General features: G+C 41.4%; 2 protein-coding genes across 5 annotated transcripts in view; both read right to left on the minus strand.

Moving 5' to 3' along the window:
- Window positions 1–2010, minus strand: part of LOC114886860 (cytotoxic and regulatory T-cell molecule-like) — a 26924-nt gene extending 24914 nt beyond the window's left edge. The window contains exon 1 of the mRNA XM_029207929.1: window positions 1984–2010. Within this exon, the coding sequence (XP_029063762.1) occupies window positions 1984–2010 (27 nt within the window). The remainder of the gene's footprint in view (window positions 1–1983) is intronic.
- UBASH3B (ubiquitin associated and SH3 domain containing B) overlaps window positions 1158–16167 on the minus strand; it is a 140783-nt gene continuing 125773 nt past the window's right edge. For 2 of the 4 annotated variants that reach the window (XM_029206997.1, XM_029206998.1), the window contains exons 10-14: window positions 15906–15998; window positions 14514–14658; window positions 8566–8672; window positions 7017–7126; window positions 1158–5817 (exon numbers count right to left, since the gene is read on the minus strand). In XM_029206997.1, coding sequence (XP_029062830.1) covers window positions 5680–5817; window positions 7017–7126; window positions 8566–8672; window positions 14514–14658; window positions 15906–15998 — 593 coding nt within the window. In that variant the 3' untranslated portion in view covers window positions 1158–5679. Of the gene's footprint in view, window positions 5818–6589; window positions 7127–8565; window positions 8673–14513; window positions 14659–15905; window positions 15999–16167 lie in introns of those variants that run through there. The other 2 variants (XM_029206996.1, XM_029206995.1) reach the window with 1 other exon arrangement.

Raw genomic sequence — 16167 nt, forward strand, 5'->3', positions numbered from 1 at the left:
CAGCATGTAGTATCTTTTTATTATTAGCATGTAGTATTAGGTATTTTGTATTATCCTATTTGATGCTCATATCTATAAAAAATCATTATGTGCCCATTTTTCCAGGTGAAATGAGTTTAAGGGATCTAGGAAGTAGCTGAGCCAGGATCAGAACGTGGCTCTATCTGACTCTGGAATTAGGGGTTCCTCTCTGGTACAATATCAAGTTCCTCTTCAGTGATACAAAGACTTTCTGAATTGTCCCATCAGTACAATGACAACCAGCAAGCTACATAAACTTTGGCATCCTTTCATGGTCAGGAGCAAGCCATCTGGGTTTTACATGTTTATTTTGGGCAAAATGACGCATTCTCTTTCTTCCGAAGGAAAACTGCTTTTTGGTCCTCAAACAACTTTCCAAAAAAAAAAACAAACAAAAAACTTTTGCTTATTTAAGCTTAAACAGATCCAAAGCACAATGATTCGTTTTCTTTGGATGTGCAGGCAGCCTGTACATATATCACAAAAGGGCAAAATGAGCTTGGGAAACTGTCAAGTACAGAACAGCTGAGAACCAGCCACAAGGCTAACCACAGCTTGGTCTTTTGTCAGATCTGAGCATTAGCTGTTAAGTTTCCTCAGTAAGTAAACACTGCAAGGGTGGTAGCCAGTTGTGCCAATGAAAATCTGTGTTCATGTTCTCGGTATACATTTGCATACATGGCTTATTTTAAAACCTATTAGCTTAACATAGCATTACTTCAGAAATGGGGTCTATGGCTTTTAGTAGTGTGGAACCCAGCTTGGACTGGAATTGTCCTCTCTCTGACCCAAATTCTTTCTCTATGCATCATTCCTGGTACACCTCCTCCGGGTGGGTAGTGGTAAGGGATGAAGCCTCGCACGTGGGGCAGAGGAAGCGTTTTGGAGCTCGCTCTTTCATTCCTGGGTGGGTTTTCACCTCTCCAGCCAGGATGGCTCAGAGAGATGCCCAACCAGAAGGGAGCAGAGGCCCACGGTGCTGCCAGAGCCTCCTCTCATTTCCTTGAGCAGCAAGTGCCCCTCTGAGGGAAGGATCCCACTCTTAATGGACATTTATGAAATAATAATGACCACAGCAACGTCTGAGGACATGATAGGAGTCGAGACCACTCAGTGTAATATGAGATCGCTCTGGATCGACTGAGGACACAGTTTCTCTTTATTAAATCATCTAGGAACCACTTAAATGGAGCTGCTCATGGAATGGAATGAACTAATTACAATGGTGCCAGAGCTGTATGGAGAAGAGCACGCAGCCAGGAAAAGCACAGATGCCACAGGTACTTTACAAGGAATTTGGCGACACAATTAGGTGTGGTTTCCTCTTTTATAATTACAAACCCTTTTCACCAAATAAATATGCCTGAATCACACAGAAAAATAATGATACAATAGCCTTATAAATGAGAAAGAAACCAATACACCTCCCCAAACAGCAGGTTTAAAATGGTCTATGTGTAACCAAAATGCTTCAGGATGGTGTTCCCAATCTTGCGTGGCAATCAAAGAAAGAACCAGTACATATTTCCCATTATACATACATATGTATCCTGTACAGAGTCCAAGAATAGTTGAGCAGCTGCAAAAATTCCGATTTCTGTGTGAGTAATGGCAGCTAAATGGTGCAGTGTAAACCATTTGTAAGAACTGATGGTATATTAAGTTTTGACTATTCATCGTAATTTTAAGCTTACACACACTGAACAAAATAGTATATGTATTTAAAAATCAAGTGATTTCCTCTGCATTTAGAGGCGATTCTTCCCCCTTCCCTTGAATTTGTTACAGCTAGTCACTTCCCTAGGAAAATTCAGTATGTTGCGGTACGAAAGAGAAGCAAATCCAAAGTGAATCCTGTTTAAACATGAAAAGCATCTGCCATCACCTAACAAAATATCCCCCCATCACCTTAGTAAAGTGAATATTAACCTAAAATAGATGTTAAATCGCTCTTTTCCCTACCCTCCTCCGCCCGATCTCATCCCTCATGGCGAGGCAGCAAGACTGGCGTCTCTGAGTTCTCACACGTGTGCAGGACTACAATTTAAATGCAAATAACCCTGCGCCTCATTATCTGAGAAGTTGGTGCAGACGGGCCAGTTGTGACTGTGCCTGTGAAAGTTAAAGGAGGCTCATCTGTATTCCAACACACGCGTGACTTAGAGTAAATTCAAAAGAGCAATTCATCACTGCTTTCAAATTAGACACCGGAGCGGCAGAGTGCCTAGGTTACGAGGAATACCTCCCTTACCACCCAGGCACGCCTTTCTACAAAGGCAACGAGATAGGAACCTCTCTGCAGTTCTTCAGTCAGTCCCCAGTGACACTAGGTAATTGAAATAAGAGACTTGATTTAATACGAACACAGCTAGTTGAGTGGAAAAGATACATTTATGGTAATGCTAAGCACAACTGAATGACAATCTATAGGCATTCCAAATTCCACTGACAGGAAAATGACCACAGCAGCCTAAAATGCAAGAAAGTATCAACAATGACTTACCAAACTGACATCACTCCAGAAGATATTTTTTATTATTTTCATTTTTTGCAAAATTGTCTTTCAAATATAAGGTTACTTTAAAAGAATTCTTTGGTTAAAGTATAATTAAAATAAAAACTAGAGACTCCCCCAAGCCTTTCAATACAGGGTGAAAAATACCCCCCTCTTTCAGCCATCAGATGGCCATTTAATCAGCCATTCAGATTCTATGAATCTAAATGTAATGGAAAACACTGTATTCTGAACTCCTTGCTGGGGTGAAGCAATAAGCTCCCAGCTACCATTGCAGTGATGGAGTGGGAGCCTGGGAAAATGAAACCCCCAGCTTGTGCATTAAAATGTGCCAATTATTCTAGTCCACAAAGGAATAGACGTGGCATTTTAAAATCACTGAAACCAAAGTCTATCTGTGAATAATACTGAGCCATTAGCGGGTTGATGTGGCACACTTGTGCAGGCAGCAGACTGTTGTGGACTTTCAATCCCAGATTAAATCCTTTAGTTAATTTTATCTCAGTTTATTTCAGATAACTTTCAACATTAAAAAAAAAAAAAATTTCCTCTCTACAGGAAACCATTTGCTTCTTCCAATCTGGCATTTCCTTCCTTTCTCCCTTGCTTCCTTCCCCCGCTCCCTCCCTTCTACCTTCCTTCTTTCTCCTAGCCCCCCAAAACATTTAACAAACATCAGCCTCAGTTCAAAAGAAACCAGCCTGAACTTCGAGTTGTAATAGCAATTTAGAATTTTTAAATGGATATGAAATCATGTAATACAGTTGTCTCTTCCTTTTATTACACATAGATTCAACACAATTTCCAAAGAATTTCTCAACTGGAGTCCAAGTTTAGTTTTTTAATTAGGTAAATGTGAAAAGAGAATTTCATGAGAATTCAGATCATTCAGGCCATTTTGATCAACAATCTGGATAAAGCAGAGGAATAAACTCTTTGACTCAAGGTTTTCCACCCTAAATTATTCAGAAGATTATTTCAGATCTTTGCCTTCCTTTGCTCACACAGATGATGGCCTAAGGCTCTGTCCATATTGGACCAAGGACACTGGACCGTAGCCCAGCTAAACCAACCTATCAGGTCATCAAAGGCTTAAGATCATGGAGAAGGAGAGAGGGATAACCTGTTATGAACTTTGTTCTATACAAGTACAGACCCTGTCCAGAACACACTGCTACAATTTTCAAGGAAATCGAATATGAGATGCTCGAGCGTTATTCTGAGCACTGAAAGTCCATGAAAATTTGTGGAGAATCTAATAAACATTATAGATCTGATTAGAGTGGATTCTCCTAATTACAGATAAAAGAATGACTGGCAGCGACACTGCATTGGCCATGCTGTGACTTTTCTCTTAAAACCTTTAATATGAGTTATTTCCCCCAGTTTAAGATGAAAACTTTTACATTAATCAATCATGTCAGCACAGAGTCATTTCTAGACCCAGAAGCTGGATCAGTGTTTGTGCAATGCTGGAAGAAATCAAGATTTCTTAAAATATAAAATTCATGACATATTTCTCTAAGTGACTTAAAAAAAAAACCTCAACAATAATCCTCTTGCAGATCAACATACATAGCCAGCATCCTTTCACTTCCTCTTCTTTTCAAGGATCATCAAATTCTAGTTTCAAACAGGAGCATAGATCTATTTTTATATCCCATATGTTTTCTCCTTTGGGTTTTGAAGCTTGTTTAATGCTACAATATATACTGATTTGTTTTACATGAATGTTCTCTTTAAATGGCTGAGATTTCATTTTGCACATATATTCTACAGAGTGAACTGTACCATGCCAGACCATTGCCTGCTGCCGTCAACAGTCAGCTAGTCACACAATTAACGAGACACTGATAACTGTTTTCGCTTGACTGTCATTTGTTTTTCTTTTAAATAAACTCCCTCCTAATTCGGGAAGCAAGTGTGACGAGATACGACAGGATGTGGCTCTCCCAACTTTCCTTAAGTAGCCCTACCTACCTCTTTTAAATTACCATAGCAAAACAAACAAACAAACGAAAACGACAGCACAAGCAGCAGTGCAGTCGTGACTGTCATCATTTAAGTTAGTTCCCTGACTTCATAATACGTCTCTGGATGTAACTGATGCATTTGTGGGTGTTCTGTTATGGTTGACATGTACTGTAAGCGTACAATGACCTGACCCTTGGTATGGTTTGTAACGACGTCCATATTGCACAAGAATGAGCTTCTTGCTGACTCAAAGAATGTATTTCACATACATCTGAAAATGTCAACATCCTTAACCAGTTAACATGGTCTAGACTCTCGGGGCGAAAACGAGAGAATCACGGTGATTCAGAAGTCCTGTGGCTCGTTAAGCTGTGACGCGAGTAACTCCTTTGATATATCTGGCAAGTTCGCTGCGCCTACAATTGAATACTTCACACGTTTATCTTATCTTCCTCCTGAGTATCCAAAAGTGCTTTTGGAGAGTAAAAATGCTGTCTCCCCATTTCACAGATAGATAGAAGCAAGGGGGTAGGACAGTAGCACAAAGCTGTAGTCAGCTTTTCTCTAGAGAAAATGTGATGTGGCGGTACCAGGGTGAAGGTTAGAGTCCTCCGGCAGATGGCCTGAGCCAGCAGCACTAGTGTGTGTGTGGGTCATACTGAGGGTAGAAATTGATGGGAAACCGCATGTTTTCTAATCACCTTAGAAGAATTCTGCAGCTTGGTTTTAACTGGAACATGGAGTTGAAAAGAAAAGAAAAGCCCATCACTGGACTGGCAGCTTGGTGTCCCTCCAGCTGGATTCTCCTGCATCCTTCCTCAGAGTGGGCTGGCAGCTCTCTTTGGGAGGACCCAGGCTCCTCAGCACAGGTGGAAGGGAGGAAACATCCCCTGCCGTAGCAGGTGCCCCTGTATAGGAAGACAATTCTTGAAAGCCTTGTTAGCGAGGCAAGAGTCCAGGGAGAATGCATTTTTTTCCCCTGAATCAGGTCTTTCTCTCCTTGACACGGTCTCATCCTAAGAACATTAAAGGCTGAAAGGAAATGTGCTAGATTATTCTGAGCTGTCCGCTTAGGGTGTGGTGTAGACTTTCCCACTGTAACTAAGTACACAAAAAGACACTTCTCCCAAAGCCTTCCTCAAGCCTTTTCTTCTTGTTCGCTCGTGCGGTTATTCTTGCAGCAGGGTCTCTCTCCAGTTGAAGCCCCCAGTTGGTCCATGGGTAAGAGGGAGGATTGGTGGGTCTGTCAGCTGCCAGATTCCAGTTTCTCCTAATTCTTCACAGGAACAAAACCCCAAGTAGGGGATCTGAGGTAAGATAGTAAAGAAAGGGAAAATAGAAAACAGGTTGAGTGCTTTAACTTTTACCTAGACGAAGGAAAACTCAAAGGAATGAATCAGGGCTTTGTAGGCAAGCATCCCCTCCAAAATATTGAAAATGAAATGGATAGAACTGATAAATCAGAAGGAAGAGTATTTACAACGCAAGAGGATTCTTCGGAAGGATTCATTAAATGGTGAGCGCTTCTAGTGCAATTATTTATACATGGTTTCTATACAGCACGGGAGGAAAAAAAGGAACTCATGTATAAAGCTAAGGTGCTAGGAGTTCATTCCTAATTGCAAGTCAAGCTGAAAACGCAGCTCAAACATTTCTGAAATTATACTTGGACAATGGGAAAGATGAACCAAGTTTTAAGAGTTTGTTTTATCCTGCTTTTTCTTCCATTTTTTGGCATGTGTATCTAACACATTCAGAGCTGAAGCTGTGTGCCCTTCCTAACTTCAGTAGGCATGGCATTTCAAAGCGTATTTGTGTGTGTGTCCAGAGTTGCATTTATGAACAAGACAAAAATCTCTGCCCTCAAGCAGCTTACAGACTAATGGGAAGGACAGACACGTAAGTAAGTTTTTAAAAAAATGAGAAAAGAACTGCCGTCGAGTTTGAACCAGGTTCTCTGGGGATAGTTACAGGAAGCATATAACTCAGCCTGGAGGGAAGTGTATGTGGGAGGGTGGCTGACGGGAAAACCTCTTCCACAGGCATGAGAAGGAAGAATCCAGATGTGTTGGTCAGCCTGGTGGGTTTTCTGTCTCGCTGCCTTGTTCCTGGGTTTGCCTTTCAGCCTCATCATTTTGAATCACTGCTTCCTTTGGCCTATCCGCCAGGGCCTCTCTTCCAGCTGAGCTGTCAGATGCTGTGTTTTGGCCCACAAACCTCCTCCGTATCCGTTCCGCGGTCCCACGGGGAAGTCCGGACAATCTGCTCATGATTCTTACTACCTCTTAAGTTTTAGCTCTTAGAAGCCAGAAGTAGCTCAAACACATCTTTTTCTCTTACCCAAGGCCTGGTAAAGCGCCTTAAACAGAGCCCCATTCAATACATCTTGGTTGAATAAACCAATAAATGTACCTTCCCAGCTCCAAAGAACTTCGCTATCAGCCAGCACTGAACCATTCTGAAGCTCCAAGGCCCCACAGGCCCCTGAAATGCAAGCAGGAATTACCTTTCGGACCATTTGTACAAAGTCCTTGGAGTTCTGAGGTGACAGGCCCTGAAGTTGGCAGGTACAGGCTTCAAGGGAAGATGCGTGGGCCACAATCAGGATGTTATTTCCTGGGGGCAAAAAAGCAAGGACTGAAAAGACTGTTTCTATAAAGACATATGTAAACCTTGTAATAAGTACTGAAGCCAAGTGTTCCAGGGTGAGGCAAACATTTTCGAGAAGGAGACAATTCGGCCAAAAGCAAGATTTTGAAAATGCTTTGTACTGTTAAGGCAGCCTAATGTCATTAAAAGCAAAAAACAAACAAACAAAAACAACAGAAAAACCCAACAACAAACCTACTTTTAATCTTAAAGTAATTAGATTCACAGGAGGTAACAAATACATACTTTACATATTAAATATACGTGTGTATATTTTATATATACTATACACACATACTATATAATATGTATATACATATACACATATACATACATATATGTACAACATGTATCTTGCATATATACTATACAAACACACACACTAGGTAGGTCCCATGCACCCTTCACACAGCCTCTCTGATAGTAACATCTTGCCTAAGGTATACTATCAAAACTAGGAAATGAACACTGGTATACTCCACATAGCCTATTCAGATTTCACCAGCTTTAGCCAAGTCTATCACATGTGGAGCTTTTGGGAACCATCACCTCAATCAAGGTACAAAACTGTTCTATGTCTACAGGGCTCTCTGCTATTACTTCTAATATATTATAGTTTTTGATGTTGCCATTGGTAGAGCTGTGAGCGCTTGAGACTTTCTGGTTGATAGAACATGCTGAGTTTCTTTGCAGTGGGGATGGGTGGTACCACAGGGGTGGTCGTGAAGTGAGTGGCTTACAAGTGATAACTGAAAGGCGGGAACCATCCACAATACTGTTGACCAGGGCTACCCACTGTTAACTTTCTGGTGTATGTAAATCCAGCCTTTGCTCTATGAAGATAAATATTTTAACTTTTAGTGGGGGATGGGAATGTGCAGCCTCTCTTGTAACCTGCCCTTTTTACTACAAATATTACAGTCCTACACATCATTAAATATTTGAGTTCAATGATTATAAAATTCAGTGGCAGACTTGAGTCGTATAGCACACTGCTCTCGGCTGGTGGTAGTAGTGACGGTAGGTGTATCTGTGTCGGTGTGTTTGTGTGTAGGTGTCCATGCTCCTGGATCCAATTATAGGCAAAACAGTGTTATGGTAAAGAATTTCTGGAAACTGTAATAGGGAACCTCCTTCAGAGAGTGGAAGATAAATAGCTGAAATGCAGAATTCTGTTATTTCATAGAGTAACTAAGTCTGATGTATTTCCACGGAATATCTACCATTTGAGGTACTCAAGAGAATAGTACAAATTTAACATCAAAGTATCTATAAGAGAGTCTGGAAATAGTTTTCTTTCCTACTAAGCAAGTTTGTCAAAGCACGCTGAACCATCTTGAATAGCCAATTAACCATGGTGGAAAAATGATCACAGATTTAACTATGGAGTCCAAAATAATACCTACCTTTACTTTTACATTCACTTATTATTTCCTTTGTTACTTGGAAACTTCTACTGATATAGGTGTCATAGGATTCTGAAACCACTAATTTGCCGACTGGAATGTGAGGTCTGCAATAGAAAAATGAACAAAGGCACCGAAAACATTTTGATCCCAAGACAAAGCAATTGCCATTACTCTAAGTTTTAGTTCAAGACCTTTCTAAAGTTCCCATATTTCTGTTCATCCATTTCCCTGGAAAGGATGGAGGCACAGGGAAGGGTATTTCAACTATGTAGAAGTGGGGTCCTAATATGCAGAATGTACAGAAATAAAGGCCATGTGTGCATGGTGTCAAAGCGACCAGCTGAAAAGAAACATTCAGTTCAGGCTTCCCTTGCAGGATATCTCATAGCAGTTTGACTAATTTTACTGACAGTCAGTCCCAGGTCACATAAATAAGAGGAAGCCAAGCAGAGGTTAGATCTCTTTATCTATTTAAATCACCAGAGATTTCCCAAGCCTCTAGTAGGCTTGCACATGATAAGCAGTAAGGGTAAGTTTTACTTAATCTTTTTCCAGTTTTATTGGGATTTCATTGATGTATAACATGGTGTAAGTTTAAGGGTATATACAATGTATTGATTTGATACATTTATACACTGCAAAACGATGACCACCATAGTCTTAGCTAACACCTCCATTATGTCACATTTTCTTTTTGGTGGTGAGAACATTGAAGCTTTACTCTCTCAGCAACTTTCAAGAATATAACACAGTATTGTTAACTATAATCACAATGCTGTACATTAGATCCCCAGAATGTATTCAGCTTTTAACTGTAGGTTTGTAGTCCTTTGACTAGTCTCTCCCTATTTCCCCCTCCCCACGGTCCCATGGGTGTCCATGCTACTCTACTGTCTGTTTCTCTGAGCTTGGCTTTTTTAGATTCCACATATAAGTGATATTATGTGGAGATATCTCTCTGAGGCCTTGTTTTCATTTCCTTTGGATATACCCCAGAAGTGGGATGGCTGGATCATACGGTAGTTCTATTTTTAATTTTTTGTGGACCCTCCATAGTGTTTCCGTAGTGGTTGTACCAGTTTACATTCCCACCAACAGTGCACAAGGATCCCTTTTCTCAATAGAACTACCACATGACCCAGCAATCCCACTACTGGGCCTATACCCTGAGAAAACCATAATTCAAAAGGAGACACGCGGGCTTCCCTGGTGGTGCAGTGGTTAAGAATCCGCCTGCCAATGCAGGGGACATGGGTTCGAGCCCTGGTCCAGGAAGATCCCACATGCCACGGAGCAACTAAGCCCATGCGCCGCAACTACTGAGCCTGCATGCTGCAACTACTGAGCCCGCATCTTGCAACTACTGAAGCCTGTATGCCTAGAGCCCATGCTCTGCAACAAGCCACCGCAATGAGAAGCACGTGCACCGTAACCAAGAGTAGCCCCCCACTCGCCGCAACTAGAGAAAGCCTGCACGCAGCAACGAAGACCCAACACAGCCAAGAATAATAAAATAAATTTTAAAAAAGATCCTGCTGTGATTTACGTCAAAGAGTGTTCTGCCTATGTTCTTCTCTAAGAGTTTTATAGTGTCTGGCCTTACATTTAGGTCTTTGATCCATTTTGAGTTTATTTTTGTGCACAATTGACTTCTGTATGTTGATTTTGTATCCTGCAACTTTGCTGAATTTGTTGATTAGTTCTGACAGTTCTAGGATTTTCTGAGTCTTTAGGATTTCCTATATATAAGATCACGTCATCTGCAGACAAAGAGAGTTTCACTTCTTCTCTTCCAATTTGGATGCCTTTTATTTATTTATCTTGCCTAATTGCTCTGGCTAGAACTTCCAGAACTATGTTGAATAGCAGTGGTGAGAGTGGCCATGCTTGTCTTGTTCCTGATCTTAGAGGAAAAGCTTTCAACCTTTCACCATTGAGTATGATGTTAGCTGTGGGCTTGCCACAAATTGCCTTTATTATGTTTAGATATGTTCCTTCTATACCCAATCTGTTGAACAATTTTTATCATGAAGAGGATGGTGTATATTGTCAAATGCTTTTTCTGCATCTACTGAGATGATCATATAATTTTTATCATCTTTTTTTCTACTAATGTGGTGTATCACATTTATTGATTTTTGTATGTTGCACCATCCTTGCAACCCACTTGATGAGTCCCACTTGATCATGGTGTATGATCCTTTTGATGTGCTGTTGAATTTGGTTTGCTAATATCTGTTGAGAATATTGGCCTGTAGTTCCCTTTTCTTGTAGTATTCTTATCCGGCTTTGGTATCAGGGTAATGCTGGCCTCATAAAATGAAATGGGGAGTTGTAAGGATAGGTTTTTAAAGGAGATATTAGGTCCATTGGACTTGTGAGCTAATAACGCTTCACCAGCCTTTCCTTTTCTTTCTTAGTTTGAACACAGACCACATACCTGGCAGTTGGAGAAGTCCAGGGAACATAAAGATGAAGAAAACCCAATTTCTATGTCTGAGGAGCTCTCTGTGTGTGGTTGGGGTGAGTAAGCTCATGATGTAAATGATAATTATGACACGATGTACAAACGCATGTAAGACGATGGTCAAAGCAGGGCCCTCCGATCCTGGTGACCCTGAATGTCTTCAATCCCAGTCACTTCTGTCTTCCACCTTCCTTTGCTATTTAGTTTTCTGGTCTATGAGGTGTTTACCTTGTTTTCGAGTACAACTGTGTCATATTTTCTTACTTTGTCTTTCACTGTTGGTATTTAGTGCATGGAGGTGCTAGCGAGTTCTCAAAGTGAATTCTCACGGCATCTGCATCAGAATACATTGCTGCTGCTGCTGCTGCTAAGATCTACTGAGAGGTTCCCCTGTGTCAGGCTCTGCGCAAAGCGCCCTGCTTGCGTTCTTTGAACATAGCCCACCTGGCAACCCTTTTGCAAATTCTGGGTTTATGGATGACAAAAGTAGGGCTTAGAAAGGCTACAGCTGACTTGCCTTTGCTTACATCATTAGCAACTCTTAGAGCCCGGATTTGAACCTGTGTCTGAGACGATTAATACCTATAAAGTTATCCTTCACCCTGGATGGCTTCTGCTAGTGCCCTCCTCAAAGCTGCCCTTCTGTGCACTTGGGTTTACTGTCTGGAGAGGAAGGATGCTGTTCCATTTGAAGGTAACTTGCCTTCATCTAAATAACATTCTCTCTGCAAGCATACTATTTCTCCTAGAAAACAACCTTCTGAATCTTACAACACCCTGGGTGACAGGGAGAAACATGAATTCCCCACTCGTTAGGGATGTGCCTCCTTGTTCTGGAGCAAACCCTTTCTTCCCATCCCTACTTCTCATCCAGTTCCATTACCCTTTACATCACCTGGTTTCCCAGGACCCCTCCCCCAACACACACACATACACACTGTGACAAAAGGCCTCTTTGGTTCAGGGAGTCACGGCAGGGGTGAAACCACACTGTAATGTACAAGATTTGCGGAAGTGAAGAGTTGGTAGATGCCAGAATCCAGTTCCTCCTCCTCAGTTCTGGCCTTGACGTTGAACCTATGAATGGCTTCCATGTTTGAACGAGCCCTGAAGGGGATGGGACAGTCAAAGCTTTCTCACTCTTGTCAGCAGCATCCTGCTTCTGACAGGACCCCTGTACTATTCTGGGACTCAGGTGGGCCTCCAACCACCAACTAGACCTGGCACCCAGAGCTCTGGGTACACAGGTAGTACCCTTGGGATAGTATTCTCCCGTGTATACTCTCCTCTCCCCAGCCTACTTTGGTCCAGACTATAGAGCAGGCTTCTGCCCTGAGTCCCCCACCAAAGTTTGATTTGTTGTCTCGCTAATACTCCAGATCCATGGCTCCCCATCCCCTTTTCCCTGCCTCTCCCCCAGTCAGGGCCCTGTTCTGAAGCCTCATGCAGCTGGTTGTGTATTTTGTTTTTTCTGTCTTGCTCCTTCCCGCCTAGCTCCCCTGGGGCTGCTTTCTACACCCAGCCCCCAGGATGGGTCTTGTTGCCCGTGGCTGACGCTTGGATATTGGTCACCAGCCTAAATCCACCTTCCAGCCGCTCCTCCCTCCTGTTCAAGGCGACAGGGAGGGATCTATGAGCAGTGCTTGCTTGGCTTATAATACCCTGCCTGTCGGTTCTTGCCCCTCTGCACATCACCACGTTTCTTCAATCAATCATTTGGGCACCACTACCTGCTTCAGAAGCCCTGCTCACTTGACAGAATGAATTTCACGACTGATTTATAGAATTAGAGGCTTAATCTCACCACCACCCCAAGCCCCAACACAAAATGGTTGAACAGAACTTTGATTTTTTGTAGAGGAAAAGGAAATCTGGAATATGAACCGTGTCCTGACCCCCAGGTTCCCGGCATTCATCCTTCTGTTCATACTACTGGTGGGGTATGTGTCTGTGTGCGCATTGAAGGCTCAGGTAGAATGATTCTGGGGACCTTTGTAAGTAGCTTGGGAAGAATTGCAGGATGCACTTAGAGGGGAATCTGAAGGCTAGCTGGCCTGGGTGGGGCTGGGTGGTAGGTGAGGAAAGTCATTTTACCAACGTTGGCAGTAACTTGTTCTCTTTCCAGGGCAGAGGGATGATGGCTGTTGGCATGGGGACAATCATTTATTGCTGCTTCCCAAGGAACAGAGAAACAGTGGCCATAGAGTAGATAGGACAAAATGTGAATTATTTCAGTAGAGGATCTGACTGATTGATTTAATCTTATTTTTGAGGATTATTTTTGAGGAATGCTCATTCCTTTAAGGCAAGGAGTAGCACACATTAATTAATTAATGGGGTTATCTGAGGTCTTATTTGCAGAGCCAAAACTTAGTATGGAAGAAAAGATATTCTCTCCTACCTTAGCCAGAAACTCACACTGGTTCATTTGAGGTTTGGGTAGGTATTTGAAATGAAAGGTCAAGGGATAGCACAAGGAAAAGTTTTGCTTATATTGGTCACTTGTTCCAAACTCTGTTTTAAGAAATGCATTTAGTTCCCCACCGTAATGGTTGTGAATATCTGTCCTTCTTCAAAGACATTTTACAAATGTCTGGGTGGATTTTTTTTTTTTTTTTTTAACGCTCAACCTAAAACTTTATTGCACACTGACAAGATAATCAGATATATTTTAAACACTTAACAACAGGAACAACTAACAAAAATATTTAAACCAAATACAGGGGTTAGAGAGAAAAATATCATTGCTTACTAAAAATATTTAAAATAAATATTGCTATAAAGAACACAAAAAGCATTCTTTTTATCACGTCAGTAAGAAGCCCGAGTGGATTTTTGATGGTTAATGTAAGTATGTTACAATCTACAAACACTTCTTTCTAATAATAGTCTAATGGAAAAAGCAAAGGACTACTATAAAGCAGATTACACAGTGTTTGGCACACAGAAAACAATCAATAAAGGTTAGTTATTATTATTGTCAGATATGTCCACTACGTGTATAACTTTTGGCAGCCCACAGAACTCTCTCATAGATGAGAGTGGCTTTGCCTCCATCCTGGGGTTATAGCAATAATGAATGAAGATAATTAAAAATGCTTTGAAAAATCGAAAGCGACAATCCAAGGCAAGACACCGTCATTTCCCTTATTTCCCAACAGGCTTCTGAACTGCTTTATCATTAGCTGGTGTGTGCTCCTGGCATGCGAAGTGGTTTTATTATTCACTGAAATCAATGTAGTAAAGTCAGAAAACCCTAGTGCATGTGACGGGAGACATACTCCACACCAATGCCCAATACAAGGGAATGCTGGCTTTCTCCAGTTTTTTTTTTTTTTTTAAATCATAGCGTGACTTCCACCAATATGGACAACTGGCTGTGGGCTACATCTGGTCCTTCATCTCCTTAATTAGCCTGGCCTGGTGGAGAAGAGTACTTCCACATTGGCCTCAGGAAACAGCGCTTTCAGAGGGTTACCTGTAGGTTGTATCAACACTCAGGTTGGCTGCAGCTAACTCTGATGGAGGTATCCACGCAGGTAGTGTGTTCCCAGCAACCCATTTTGTCCACTCAAATAAACCAGGCTCTACGCGGATCTTCAAGTGATTTTCTTGTTGTAAACCTTAGAGGGAAAATAAAATGAAGATGAAGGAAGTATTACTACGTTCTCAGTGGAAAAGTAAATTAGAGGCCAAATTGTTACAAAAATGCTCATAAACCTTCTATTCTCTTTCCTAGCAGATGCTATATGTAGCTTAAGGAAGTAAAGTATGCAGGTTTGGACAAGAGTTTTTAATTTTTGTGTTATAAGCACGTGAGTTTATTCTGGCCCCATCACCAGGATGTATGCTGGCTTTAAATGCTATCTGATTAAAGAAAAAGTCATTATCCATATAATTTATTACAGTTCTGTGACTACTATAATTCCTCTTTCTAAAGTAAGTTCCAAAATGTTCTTAACCAAGAAACTTCAGAAATTCTTAGCATCCACTATTTTACAATCGCTTACGTTATATTTGCGTATCATAGAGATTGTTCATTTTCTCTACTAGAAAATCCAGTGTTGAATATTTACCAATGCCAGTGCACAAGTCCTGTGTTTTGTGATTGTGTAATTGTCCTCAGAGTGGGAACTGTCCCTGTTTAACTCTTTGTATTGCATTTAGCCCAGTTTTTCCTTGCAAATGTGATAGATAATGCGTTTGAATACATAGATGCATTCTGGCTTACTTAAGGTTAACGAACAGAAGTCTCAAACGTAGTGTAATTTCCTTGTTGACTCAGCTTTTTCTGGCTTGTTTGTTTGGCATAAGTAAACAGTCAACCCTGTTTCTTCTAGTTTTCCTTCCAGTGAAATGAGAATGGAGATTCCTGTAACACAAGCTTCCACGGATTTTAGGGTAAAAGCTGAATATCTTTATAACAATGGTACGTTTGAACTCATTCCAATTAACTAAAGAAACAAGGGTGATTGATTAAGATTTACAGACACCTAGGAGCACCGTTCCCTGCTGTAAAGAGGCAAACAGAGCAGAGTGGGAGGAAACAAAGAAAAAAACAAAACAAAAAAGGATCACGCTCTGTAGGCTCTAAATTACTGCCAGAGAACAATATTTTACAAGCCTCGAATTCATCGAAGAGAGCTTTACATTTTCAAGAAAAACATGATTTGTATATTCTCTTGATCTCACTTCTGCTGCCAGAGTATGATTTGGGGACTTTTGCAAAGTCATCTTCCAAAAGAAAGAATCATTGCTAAACATTTCAAATTCAAAGCTTTCAACTGGCTAATGTGCCCTGAGTAGGATAATTTGTGTCAGGTTGCCTGGAGACGGAGGGATGGGCTAGCTGACCTTTATCCAGTCTCACCTTTCAAGATGTTGTATGCAGTCTGGACACAGCGCAGGGACGGGGAGCAGTAGACATGGTCAATGATGGTGTTACTCTCTAATAAGGCTTCACCTGCGAAGGAAACCAGAGAAGAATCCATCCGATGATTTACGAAGCCTCAACTTGACTCTCAGTGTTGGAGAGGGTGCCAGACAGACCCTGCAAACCTCTCTTTCCAGGTGGGCGCTCACATAGCACCAGCAGTTTCAATCTCATTTTCAACAACTCTCCTGACCAGTGT

The sequence above is a fragment of the Monodon monoceros genome, unplaced genomic scaffold, assembly GCF_005190385.1.
Source record: "Monodon monoceros isolate NGI ecotype Baffin Bay Population unplaced genomic scaffold, NGI_Narwhal_1 Super_Scaffold_7, whole genome shotgun sequence".
In the NCBI taxonomy this organism is placed as follows: Eukaryota; Metazoa; Chordata; class Mammalia; order Artiodactyla; family Monodontidae; genus Monodon; species Monodon monoceros.